Source organism: Peromyscus eremicus, chromosome 5 (genome assembly GCF_949786415.1).
Source record: "Peromyscus eremicus chromosome 5, PerEre_H2_v1, whole genome shotgun sequence".
In the NCBI taxonomy this organism is placed as follows: domain Eukaryota; kingdom Metazoa; phylum Chordata; class Mammalia; order Rodentia; family Cricetidae; genus Peromyscus; species Peromyscus eremicus.
In genome coordinates, this window is record NC_081420.1 from 118,441,853 (window position 1) to 118,455,784 (window position 13,932).

At 42.5% G+C, this 13,932-nt stretch overlaps 1 protein-coding gene across 1 annotated transcript in view; it reads left to right on the top strand.

Annotated features, from left to right (window-relative positions):
* Ttc29 (tetratricopeptide repeat domain 29) overlaps window positions 1-13,932 on the top strand; it is a 203,908-nt gene that overhangs the window by 64,730 nt on the left and 125,246 nt on the right. Inside the window, exon 7 of the mRNA XM_059264282.1 lies at window positions 12,901-13,113. Within this exon, the coding sequence (XP_059120265.1) occupies window positions 12,901-13,113 (213 nt within the window). The remainder of the gene's footprint in view (window positions 1-12,900; window positions 13,114-13,932) is intronic.

The window sequence follows — 13,932 nt, forward strand, 5'->3', positions numbered from 1 at the left end:
AGCTGGGTCTTAGGGTAGGTAGATTTCTAATTTTCCGAGGAACTGCCATATTGATTTCTGGAAATGGGAGTGGAGTTCTCTGTCCCAACTGCCTGTTTCCAAATACTCAGCACCCATTTCCCAAATTACCACACAGAGATGTATATTAATTATAAATGCTTGGCAGATGGCTCAGGCTTATTACTAACTAGCTCTTACATTTAAAATTAACCCATTTCTATTCATTTATGTCTTGCCATGTAGCTGTGGCTTTACTGGTCCTTTGGCATCTTGCTTCTTAGATGGCTGGCTCTCATCTCCCTCAACTCTGCCCCTCTTTCTCCAAGTCCTCAGTTTAATTGTTCCACTTAATTTTATCCTGCCTTACTGTAGGCCAAAACAGCTTTATTATCAACCAATGAGAGCAATATATATTCACAGTGTACAGAAGGATCATCTCACAGCAGATTTCCACAGTGGCTATACAAGTTTGTACTCGTCACCAGCATGAGCTGTCACTTGTGTTACTGATCTTAGCCATTCTAACAGATGTAAGATAGAATCTCAGAGTGGTTTTGATTTGCATTTCCTTGATGACTAAGAATGTTGATCATTTCCTTAAGTGTTTCTCGGCCATTTGGAATTCTTCTGTTGAGAATTCTGTTTAGATCTGTACCCCATTTTTTAATTGGATTATTTGTGGTGTTGGTGTCTAGTTTCTTGAGTTCTTTATATATTTTGGAGATCAGCACTCTGACAGAGGTGGGGATGATGAAGATCTTTTCCCATTCTGTAGGCTGTCATTTTGTCATATTGATACTGTTCTTTGCCTTACAGAAGCTTCTCAGTTTCATGAGGTCTCATTTATTAATTATTGATCTTAGTGCCTGTGCTATTGGTGTTCTGTTCAGGAAGTGGTCTCCTGTGCCAATGCACTCAAGGATATTCCTACTTTCTCTTCTATCAGGTTCAGTGTATCTGGTTTTATGTTGAGGTCTTTGATCCACTAACACTTGAGTTTTGTGCAGGGGGATAAATATGGATCTATTTGCATCCTTCTACATATTGACATCCGGTTATGCCAGCACCATTTGTTTATGGTGCTTTCTTTTTTCCATTATGTATTTCTGGCTTCTATATCAAAAACCAAGTGTCCGTAGGTATGTGGATTTATATCTGCTCTTAAATTCTACTCATTTACCTGTCTGTTTTTATGCCAATACCATGCAGTTTTTATTATTGTAGCTCTGTAGTACAGCTTGAAATCAGGGATGGTAATACCTCTGGAAGTTCTTTTATTGTTCAGTATTGTTTAAACTATCCTGCATTTGTTTGTTTGTTTATTTGACCATATGAAATTTCAGATTGTCCTTTCAAGGTCTGTAAAGAATTGTGTTGGAATTTTGATGGGAATTGCATTGACTCTGTAGATGGCTTTGGGTAGGATGGCCATTTTTACTATGTTCAAAGCATTAGTCTTGAAAACATTAACGTATTCGTGGACACTGCAGATATCTGAGAGCAGAGGGTGGGGGAGTGGGGGGGGGGAGGTGGGTGGAGCAAAAACGAAACCAAACCATCTCCCAGAACACCTGTGAAGCTCTCTGTGGCTCTCCCGTCAGTGTAGCTGAGTCCTAGTCTATCTGTCGTACAGCTAAGCCAGTTCCTGGAGAATTTTTCTTCCTGCTTCATAGTTAAAAAATAAACCTCAGGACTCAATAAGTGATCCAGTTGTCAGAGTGCTTGCCTAGCATGCAGGAAGCCCTGGGTTCAACCCCAGCCTCCAGATAAGTAAAATAGTCAATCCAGACATCTGCCTATAAATTGCTTTTGGAAGTGCATCTTAAATGTCTTTTGGAGGAGAGAGTCCTGGATGAGTCTCTGTTTACTAGTGAGGAGGTGTGAAGAGGCACAAAACTATGCAAGCACCCATCTGAAATGAACCCTGGGGACTCCAAACTACCAGAGACCCAGAGCAAGTGTAGGGGAGGACAGGATGGGGGTGGAGGCATGGGAGGACATGGGGGGACACAGACAACAGCAGGACTATCTAAAACCCCTCCCCTGGGGTGGCTGTGTCCCCGACAGAGTCAGAACTGCCAGCTCTTTCTTCACACGCTTCATTTTTGCCAGAAACCCCAGGAATTAATTGAGGGTGTGACTACTACCACACATTTCCCAAGATCCACCTGACTAGGTAGTGCTGGAAACCGAGGCACTTCACAGTTCCGTAAATGTGAACTCAGTTACTCAAACTGTCTAAAGATACCAAAGGGTGCATGCTGCTGCTTCTGAAGAGATGGATTGTCCCCTTTTTGGATTGTGTCAGTTTATTACCCATCTACTCTGTGTACACACTCGTTAAGACCTTACAGCATTTAATGAAGAGATTCTTTTTAAGTATTGATAGCCAAGAGAAAATTATACCATGTTTGATCTGTGTTAAAGAATCAAAGTCCGAGATCTTTGAATGGAACTTAGAATAAAAATGTAATTAGGTTACATCCCTGAAGTCTGATATATCTTTAAACAAGACTGCAAATGAAACTTTATTAAAGCTTCAAATGAATTATTTCATTGCTTTTTTTTTAAATTCATTTTCTTCCCCTTTTCCTTTCATGTCTGTGTTACTGACACCGTGGCTTGTATTTTACCTGTCTTTTTCAGGGTGTTTTAATTATTTACCGCTTAACGAGTAGCACAGAGAGGAAGCCCTGCCTGGTGCAGAGGTGCTGGCTGGCAACAGGGTTTTCTGTTTGAAAGCTTTGCAAGGAGGCCTTGGCTGGCTGCAGCAAGCCTGCAGCCATCTCTGCAGCAGATAACTGCTCTGGGCCTGTGTTTCCTCCGCTGCTGAGAAGCAAGGCCCCCAAACTGTGTCTGCAGAGGTATTCCTACCAAGGACCAGAGGATAGCAAATGCTTTCCAATTAGTGTCTTCAACAGCATTCAATGGAAAAGGGACACTGCTCCATATCAAAGAAAAGAAAGAATAGAGAGGGAGGGGAGCAGAGAGGAGGGGAGTAGAGAGTAGAAAAGGCCAGGCATCAGTGGGGAGGGTTACCATCTTTTGGGGGGGGTATCATCTTTTGGGGGGGGTACCATCTCTTAGTCTGGCTGGTGTCGGGTTTCAGGGGAGCTCAGCAGGCTCTGTGAAAGGGTGATTGCATCCTGATGTTGAAGTTCAAACCTGAAATCGTCTTCCACAGGGGCCTTGCCCATGAGCAGCAAGCAAGATGGTCACTAAGGCTGTTACCACAGCTCTAAGGTGTGGACACATAGATGCTAACGCCTTGGGGTCAGATGAGGAGAGAGGGAGGGTCAGAGGAGAAAAAGAGGGAGGGGTGGGAGGGAGAGGGAGAAAGGAAGGGAGGGAGGAGGGAAGAGAAAGGAAGAGCTGTCAGGAGAGTCTTTTACTAGTGTGCCTGGCAACTACTAAGTGTCCAACTACGTGGTTTATCTCCATGCTCACCTAAATCAAACATCTTCGGTCTGTTTGCTGGTTTTTCCTTTGTAATATCCCAAATAGCATGTTCGTTATCTACCTAATGAAGGTGTGGAGGACGGTTTGCCCCCCCCCCCTCGCTCAGATGAACATGGATTGCAGGTAAGAGTGATACTATTAAAACTATGAAATACCACTCATTAGTGCTAAAGTCAGTATGGGACCCTTCTCTGAATACTTGTGTGCCTAACACTTCCCACTTAGGATGTCTGAGTGCTTGAACAGGTAGCTCAATGACTGGTACAGTACTAGCCTAGTACGCACAAATTACTGGGTGAAATTCCTAGGGTTTTTGTTTTTTTAATTGGTCTTAAAAAACTATAAAAGGGATTTTCAAATAAGGCACAAGCATGAAAGTAAAACAATATATTATATGAAGAAAACTGGAAGTTTTACAAGGTTTATTAATGAGAAGTACTAATTTCATGTGTACAAATTCTACAAATGTTTTACCTTTGTTTTTGAGATGGAGTCTCATATAACCCAGGTTGGCACTGAATTATGTAGCTAAGGCTGATCTTGAACTCCTGATCCTCCTGCCTCTACCTTCCAAGAGCTGGGATTACAGCTGTGTACTATCACACCAGGGTTTGGTGGTACTAGGGGTTGAACCCAGTGTTTTGTTGTTGTGTTTTTTTTTTAATTTTGAGACGATCTGATATCTTCAGCTTATGCATTGTTTAAGAGCAAAGAAACTGTCTCAGTCAGACCTCTTACAGCTGTGACAGACACCTGAGAGAAACAGTAGCAAGGGGTAACAGCTTGTCTCGGGTCATGGCTTCACAAGTTTCTCTGCTTTGGGCCCGAGGTGAGGTAGGACCTCATGTTAGAGAGGGCAGCTAGGAGCTGAGCTGCTCACTTCAAGGAAGCCAGGAAGCAAAAAAAAAAAAAAAAAAAAAAAAAAACAGTACGGACCAAGGGTAAGATGTATCTTTCCAGTGACCCTAGGGCCCTAATTCCTCCAATTAGGTCCCACTTCCAAATAATACTATCATAGTGTGAACCTACCAAGGGATCAATCCTTTGATTAGGACAAATTCCAAAAGATCTCTTCCCCCAAAGCCAGCAGCTAATAAGCAAACCTAAAATCCCCCAACTCAGACAGCAACTGCTGGCATTCAGCAGTTATACCTGTGCACTGACTGCAGCTGGGACAACCAACACTTCCTGCAGGGGCCCTGAAGATCAAGGCAGGCTTTACCTGATCCAGTTTTGCCATCATAATAACAAAGGCCTTTTGAGTCTCCCCTCTCAGTCTCCAACACACACACACACACAGAAACAGACACACAATATATAACAGGCAAAGGCACACATACACACACATACATAAACATACACAGACACAAACACACATACACAGGCGCACACAAACACACAGGCATGTAATCAGACATTTCCTATTCCCTGTTCCCAAATACCTAGCAGCCACTTCCCAAATTACCACACAGAGGCTTATATTAATCATAAATGCTCGAATGATAGCTCAGGCTTATTCCTAACTAGCTCTTACACTTAAATTAACCCATAATTCTTATATATGTTTAGCCACATGGGCTTGGTACCTTTTCTCAGCATGGCATTCTTGTCTCACTTCTCTGTGTTTGCTGGTATCTCTGACTCCACCCTTCCTCTTCCCAGAATTCTCCTAGTCTGGCTCTCATGTTCAATCTCTTCCTGCCTAGCTATCAGCCAATCAGCTTTCCATTAGCAAATGAGAGTAATACATATTTATAGTATACAGAAGGATCATACCACACACACACACACACACACACACACACACACACACACACACACACACACCGTCCTCCTGGAACCCCTTTCACTGTCTCCTTCAGTGAGCATCAGCCCTTTAACTGGTAGGTAATGGCTTTCCTACAGCCCACCTGAAATCTGTGTTGGAAAGAAACAGCTCTCTAAGTTTGCTCTGTGCATCTCACAGTAGCTCCTTGAAAGTTATGGGCACATTTTCCGAACTCTTTATTAGAGATGTTATTGAGTTGTGAAAGCAAACCTTTGTCTTCTGGCATTCCGTTTTGCAAAGTTGTACAGTGGATTAGAGTAAAGAGCAAGTTCCCCCAACAGGAGGTTAACGGTGGAACTCCAGTGTTCCCACGGGCAGGATGGTGAGCCTGAGCTCTGTCCGCATGTGTAGTGCCGTTATAATGATTATAATAGAATGTAAATATGGAAAGATGTTGTAAATTGCTTTTGCAGTTAAGCCAAAATGGAAAGCAATGTCTTTTGTTTTTACACCAGGGAGGTAACATTTTTCTCTTTTTGTTACTGCTCAATATTGCTTCTAGCACATTCTATGTCTACATTGTATAGGATAGTAACTTACACCAAAGATGGCGAGTAGTTCCAGATTAAAATGCAACATAATATACATAAAGCTTTATTGTTCCTTAGGTTGTTGTTTTAAACTAAAGTGGAATATTTCCCTAAAGTCTTCAACAAATGTGCACAATTTAGAACTAACTATGCTTACAATACACGCCCGACTCACTGAGGGAACGGGCCTCGTGGACCTGTCAAATTATTCTCATGCAATTGTTTCTGCAGCATTGTTTTTACTGGCAAATGTACAAGTTGATAGAAAAGGAAATAATTAGTTGCTCTCAGACTTGCTGATGTATGGAGCTAAAGCAGTCCAGGCCTCTGCCTCTTAGGGAATGTGACATTTTAAATTATTTGAACAATACCAGCAGCCATCTTTGGACATAATTAACACCTTGCCTAATTAATGTCAGGGCTAACATGAGCAACACTTTCTGAAACGTTATTGTATTCGCACTTGTCCTCACCCCACTGTCTTTCAGACTCCAAGTATTTTCCGTTTTCCTGAAGTGGAGCAACTTCTTTCTTTCTTTTTCTTTTTCTTCTTTCTTTTTCTTGTTTCCCTCCCCCCTTCAAGTAATCAATGCACTGCTGAATGAGTTCATTTTAATGCATTCAATCATGCCTCTAATGTTCGTAGCTTACGGGCGCAAGCATCAGTAATGCAGGAATGTTATATGGCTTTAGTTTGGGCCATTTCATAAAATATTCATGGAATCAAAAATGTGCATCAAAATAGCGGCTGGGAGAATTACATTTATGTTCCTGCCTTTATGGCAGCTTCACATTTAAACCTATTTGTGTTAATATCTAGTCAATCTTCCTACTTTAAAAAAAAAACTAAAATGGGAGAGATCATATACATTTCCCTTTACTTAATATTTGTTCTAGACATCTGCTGTGAGGCAACAAATATCTATAAACTTTCAGAGATGGTGTGCAGAGAAGGGGAAGCCACAATTTGGGTAATATCCAAATGTATAAAATTGTATTTTCTCCACATTGTGTTTGTCTTAACATCCTGCCGAGCACTGGGCCATTACAGCAGCATTGTTTGGCTTTTGTTTGTGTTTTTAAATAAGTGCATGGACTTCTTGTTTGTGTGGCCTCAGATACGATGAGTGTGTTTATTTTAGGAGCACACTTTGCTTGAGGTGAAAAACTATAAATACATGCCCAAGTCTTTATTGCTTATGTAGACGTCATATAATTGTTAAAAGAAAAATGAAATAAAATCAAGGCTTGGACCACCTTTTGTCTATACCTAGATATTCCTGTCCCACACAGTTGTTCACAAGGTTCACCTAAGATGTGGTTTGCAATGCCATTTCATGGTCTGGAAATAAATGGACCACTGGTAGTGTCTATGGAGGGCTGCCTTTCATCCCCGCAGTGACATAGTTTGGCCCTGATTTCTTCCCTGACTCAGGTGAAGGAGCATGGCCCACTTGCCATGACTTAGGGCCGTGCCCTGAAGGCACACAGCTCAGCAGTACCTGGTTATCTCTCACTGACTGCTACCCTGATGTTACAGTGCTGAAGATTTGCTAATGATCCTGCTGCCCAAGTGATTCCCCCCACCCCAGGAGATTTTTAATGGATATGAGGGTCTACTAAGTCTTATTTTTTATTTTTGTGATCCCGAGTTCAATTGTTCTTCCTCCCTCTGCTCCTATTCCTCAGTGGAAAACAGTGCCCACACTTGAGAATCGCAGAGGATGACAGACTTCAGATACTTACATTGCTCACTCACTCTTACCCTTCTAAAAGACTGATAGTGGGGTCTAGAACATTGTCTCCAGGTCCTGATATGCTAAATTTTATTTGGAAATGAAGGGTAGATTATATATGAACACTTCAAAGGAGTTACAAAGATTGTCATGAGCCAGATTTGAAAAATCTAGCTGTAGTGGTTTCAATGAGATATCCCCTACTCGGTTCCTGACTAATGGCACTGTTTGGGAGCTTTGGGGCAGTGTAAGTTTGTAGGAGGAAGTGTGCCACTGGAGAAGGAGCTTTGAGAGTGTGAAGACGAGCAGTCTATTTCTAGTTTGTTCTCTCTGTGTAACGAGTCTTTCTCTGTCCCACCAGCCAGCTCTCTAATAATGACACAGAGACTTCTTATTAATTATAAAAGCTTGGCCTTAGCTTAGGCTTGTTTCTAACCAGCTCTTATAACTTAAATAACCAATTTCTATTAATCTATGTGCTGTCACATGGCTTGTGCCTCTTACTTCTCCTCCTGTATGTCCTGCTTTCTCTGTGTCCAGTTGGTGACCCACCTTTCCTCCCAGAGCGCTCTCTGTCTGGAAGTCCCACCTATACTTCCTGCCTTGCTATTGGCCATTTAGCTTTTTATTAAACCAACCACAGTGACACATCTTTACAGAGTGTAATCAAATATATTGCAAAATTTCTGCTTCGTGCTTGAGGTTCAAGATGTGAACATGCTGCTCCAGCTATCATGCCTGCCACTGGCTGCCTCCACTGCACCATCATGGACTCTTGCCCTCTGGAACCATAATCCCAATTAAATCCTTTCTTCTCTAAGTGAAGTAACTACTATACTGGCTTGTTATTTTCACTGGTATTTGCTCTTAGCTTGGTCAAAATGAGTTTTGTTTATGACCTTTTCCAAAACTTTAGTAACATTGTGAAAGTTTTCACATAAAAGTGGTATGCATTGTATTGCAATAGATACCTATTCAACTGGCATCAGAACACTTACTTACAGTGTAAAATAATTACTAATGTCCTTGTTGCTGTTGGAGATAGATTGGACAGAAATCATACCACTATTGATCCTGCTTCAAGGGAGTAACTGCATTTAAGTTATGGTAATCTTATCATGGCATAGGCATCTTTTAGTTTTCTAAGTCAAGTATATGCTGTATTATAATGTGTGCTTTCAAGTTCCAACCAGCCTTTGGACATTGTGGTTGAGCCACCTGTGGACTTGTGGTCCTTTGAATCAAGTCCTTACTGCCTTATTCACTTCCATTGAGAAACTGGAGGACTGAAACCTTTGAGAAGGACTGGAAAGCTCTCCTCTGTACAAGTCCTTCCACTTGAAGCAGCGCTGATCAGAACCCTGGTGACCAGCCTCATCAGTGACAGGTGGCGTGGAAGTCATGACTGGTTGGCTGAAGTCACTACATTGGGACATCCAAAGAATTCAAAATGTCCCTGAGGTGTCCCCACATGGTTGAGGAGAAAACAGAGGGTTTAAATGGAGCTAATTATGAAACTGGATATTCAGGAAGACCGACCAGAAGCACAAGAGGGCTGGGCACTTCCTTTTTGGTTAATGGTTGCAAGGATGACCAGCTCGAGTGACAGTATTATCGGCCTAGGAGAGACCCAGGAGCGTTAACTCAAGTATTGCTTGAGAGAGGTGTAGGCCTGCAATTTTAAGTGAGGCAACTTACGTTCCTAACAGTTTGTGATGCTGTAGCTGATGTGGTAGAACTGGTTATTTGGGGTTTTGACGATCAGGAATTCAACCTCTAATCATAAAATTTTTAAATGTGGTTTACAAATTTCAGTCACTAATTTACTCAGAAATAGGCAGTCCCCAGAGCTCTAGAAAACCCCCAAATTCATACAAAAAGACCATTTCTGATTTGTGAGCATCAGTTTCCCCATTTGTGAAAAATTGGAAATTATATCCACCAGTCTGAGGCACATTTTAAAAATAATGTGTGAGGAAGAAAACCTTTGTTTTGATCAATGCCTTACCCCACCAGGAAAGGGGGTTCCTGTTTTTGTCACCCAAGCGTCTTAGGCCCCTTTCCCATGGTGGTCACAAACCACCCTTCTGAATCCTGAATCCCAGACAGTCTTGAAATAGGCAGTCCCCAGAGCTCTAGAAAACCCCAAATTCATACAAAAAGACCATTTCTGTTTGCTCCAAGATGGCCTTTCATAGTGAGCAGCACCCCCAAATCCTCCCAGACTGTATTCCTCCTTACACATCTGGGTCTATCCTGAAAACCTAACAGCCCTCAAGACTCAGCAGCAAGTGAATCACAGGAAATAGAGACCTTATTTCTGCCCTTTCCCACCGTTTTGTCCTTGGGTTCACCTCCGTTCCCTCCTCCTCTTCCTGCCTTCAACTTCTACCCTCAAATTTGGACAAGGATATCTCACTTCTTATTTGAACCATCATGCCTCATTTACATATAATTTAAATTAATTGTGTTATCTAGAGTGCCATCCTTTACAGTTTTTTTTTTCCCCCTTTCTGGAACTCCCTGATTTTCTCAGTTTTCTGTATCCACTATTCCCTATTCATGTGGTACAAAATGTATCCCCACTTTATGGACACTGAAAAAGGAAAAAGAGCTTTCGTGCACATCTCTGCAGAGTCACAAAGCAATACTTTGTGGGCAGAAGTATAGTTAACAGAAGGGCATAACACACACACACACACACACACACACACACACACACACACCAGTGCTCCATTGAAGTTCCAAAATGAGGGTCATGGGTATTTGAGGAAGGTGTTTCTGGTGAGAGGTGCTATAGGTATTGATGAGAAACTACGCTGACCTTTACAGGAGGTACAAAAGTCATCAGCTGCAAGGAAAAACAGATTGAAGCAGTGGGTGTACGCTGTCTACATCTGTTCCAAAGCAAAAAGGGACAGGACATTATTTTTAAATGACTTCTGTTATGTATTTATTAGTACTAAATAAACATATTTTGATGACAGAAATTCTCAAAAATACCAATAAGCAGAAAGAAAGGGAAATAAAGAAAAGGAAAATAGAAAATGAAACCATCTACCACCATAGCCCTTCTCCCAGAGAGAGTGCTTTGTAGATGTTTTCTGATATTTTCATTCATTATAAAAACCTATGACATGAAGTATTCTTCGGCGATATCAATTTATGGCTGTGTGCTCTCCTCTCTTCCAAAGCTGTTTGATAGGTTTCTAAACAGCTCCGCAGGACTCCTTGCCTTCTGGTTAGGTATCTTTGTTTACTCCCACCCCCGCACAGAAGGTAAGAACTCATACTGGCTATGATTTGACTGTATTTTGCTACCACTTACTTGCTGGTGACTCTCCACTTTGTCTAGCTTTCTTTGGAAGTATCACTCTTGTTTCTGATGTAGTTTTTGAGACCCTTCATGCAATGTCTTCTATCTATAACCCTGACCCTCTCACACCCTCTTCCCACGGGCTGGGGTTATACAGGCATGTGCCAACACTCTTGGCTTGTCTATGTGTTCACTAATAGTAGTCTCAATAACAAAGTCAGTATAACAAGTGTTGACAGATTATATAAATAGTCAAGGCAGCACCATCCCTGCCTATACTATCTAACGAAACAACTTGTGGAAATGTGTGTTCCTAATATGAACTGTTTGGGTTAATTTAAACTGTCATGGTAATATTGTTAGAGGGACTAATTCTTATATTTTGCAGGTTAAGCTGAATTAAAGTATAAATATAATGACTGTACTACAATTGATTGTTAGTTATTGCAGAAATGCTATTACTGTGCCAACTGATAACACTTCCTATGTTTATTTTACACTCCGCAATACACTGAATGTGAACTAATTCACTCTGTGCCTATTTCACAGAATGGTAAACTAAGGCAGAGGGGGGCAGTAATTAGTCTACCCAAACAAGCAAGAAAATGGAAATAAGAGCAGGCTGTCTGCTTGAAACTGTTATTCACTTTTAATTGCTACAGTTGAAATGCCTAGGTGAGCTGGTCTAGTTAAGACAAGTGATGTCACTCTAATGCTGCCAAAGCTGCTTCTGCTGTAGGAGAGAGGGAATGTTTCTGCAGGTAATTAACATACAAAACACAGTCTGCGGTGTGGGACGGCAAACTGTTCTCCCAGAAACATACTGTTGTAAGGAATGAAACGGTTTAAGGCTAACTTGATAAGATGCAATCCAGAACAACTCAGCGAGGTTCTCCTCATCCAGAACTAGGCAGATGACAGGGGAGGGGATGGGGTGGTGCCCCCTTCAAACTCCGAGAAGCAGGTTTAAAACCCACTGTGTTCATCTGAAATGTGTAGCTGGTACATGTCTCTCATGGTACCTAAATGCTCGCCAAGAGTGAGGCATTTGCCGTCTCTGGAAAGCAATGAGGATAATGGTGGTGAGCCCAGGCTCTGAGAGTCTTCACAGTTCTGTACCCTCTGAGCACACAATGGTGAGCTGAGCCTCCACACCCCCTTCTGTAAAATGGAACCATGTGAATTCCACACCATCAGACTGTTTGTGGGTTAAATGGAGAATGCACGCTGTTCTAGAGACACTAGCCAATGTAATAAGGCTAGCAACCACTGCTGGGCCTTCGTGCTGTCTCTGAACCAGCACAGAGGCAGTCATTTCCACCGCTGAGTCCATCCCTCTTGGAGATGTCTATCCAGAATTCACTGCTGAATCTGAGGCCCCATTAGAGGTAGATCCCGTTCCAGTTCAGATCCTTTGAACTGCATTCCCCGCTTCTCTCCCACCCCGTATGAGCAGTGCGGACACATGTATCCCGCTTCTCTCCCACCCCGTATGAGCAGTGCGGACACATGTATCCCCGCTTCTCTCCCACCCCGTATGAGCAGTGCGGACACATGTATTCCCGCTTCTCTCCCACCCCGAATGAGCAGTGCGGACACATGTATCCCGCTTCTCTCCCACCCCGTATGAGCAGTGCGGACACATGTATCCCCGTTTCTCTCCCACCCCGAATGAGCAAGGCCGACACATGTATCCCTGCTTCTCTCCCACCCTGTGTGAGCAGTGCGGACACATGTATCCCCGCTTCTCTCCCACCCCGTATGAGCAGTGCGGACACATGTATCCCCGCTTCTCTCCCACCCCGTATGAGCAGTGCGGACACATGTATCCCCGCTTCTCTCCCACCCCGAATGAGCAAGGCCGACACATGTATCCCTGCTTCTCTCCCACCCTTTATGAGCAGTGCGGACACATGTACCCATTGCTTCTCTCCCACCCTTTATGAGCAGTGCCGACAAACATGTAAATTTTTGAAAACAAGTTTCTGGCCTGTGCTTTATTTATATTTATGAATGGCTTCTGTTCCTCAGGTGAGCTTCTGGAAGCTGCCCAGCATTATGAAGCATTCCATGAACTGACACAGGGACGGATATGGAAGGATGAGACGGGTCAGCTTCTCAACTTGCTGGCCTGTGAAAGTCTCGTGAGGACCTACAGATTGCTGTCAGACAGAATGCTGGAAAACAAAGAATACAAACAGGCCATCAAAATTCTAATAAAAGCTTCTGAAATAGCCAAAGAAGGTGGGTGGAAGAGAGTGCTCTCACACTGTTCTCTTTAATGGACAGACACTGGTTCTCCCAAGAGAGGAGTAAAAATTGTCAAGTGTTAGGGTAATTATTTCCTATGAAATGCAAAGACAAATGCCATCAATCTGCTTTCAGATTTCACTGTAAGGCAGAGCTAGGGCTTTAGTGCTGACAATGAGAAATCCATTAGTTTCTTGAAAGCTTTATTTCCAAAATTACAATCCACTGGGGGTACTGCTGAAAAACAAGGAACCCACAAAGAGGTGGTAAGGTCATGTGTGTGTGTGTGTGTGTGTGTGTGTGTGTGTGTGTGTGTGTGTGTAGGTGGTGTGTTTTTTTACAATCTGAGAAGTCCTTTCTTGTTTATAAATTCCCTATAGTCAGATACTTGGGAAATTGTGGCAAATGTTTAGTTAGAAGTAACAAGGAAATAACACTGCAGTTTGCTTTAGACCTTTGCCCCTCTCAAAGCCCGGCCTTTGGACTAGTGTTATCAACATTACCAGGGGGCATGCTGTGAAAGTCACACTCTGCCCCACCCCAGACTGGCAGCATCAGAGTCTGCAGGCTGGCAGGACGCCCACGTGATTCTCATTCACACTCTCAGCAGTGAAAATGCTTTCTGGAAAGCTGCTTATACCCTTAGTATCTTACAGCATCTTTATCTGTATAAAACATAAGGAAAATGGAGCATATTCTTATAAACTTTTAATTTATAAAATGCAAAGAAAAAATACTTTTTTGTTACTACATTACCACACAGTTATTTTCTAATGGAGAAGTTTTTCCATCAAAGGGAAAAAGGAAGCTACA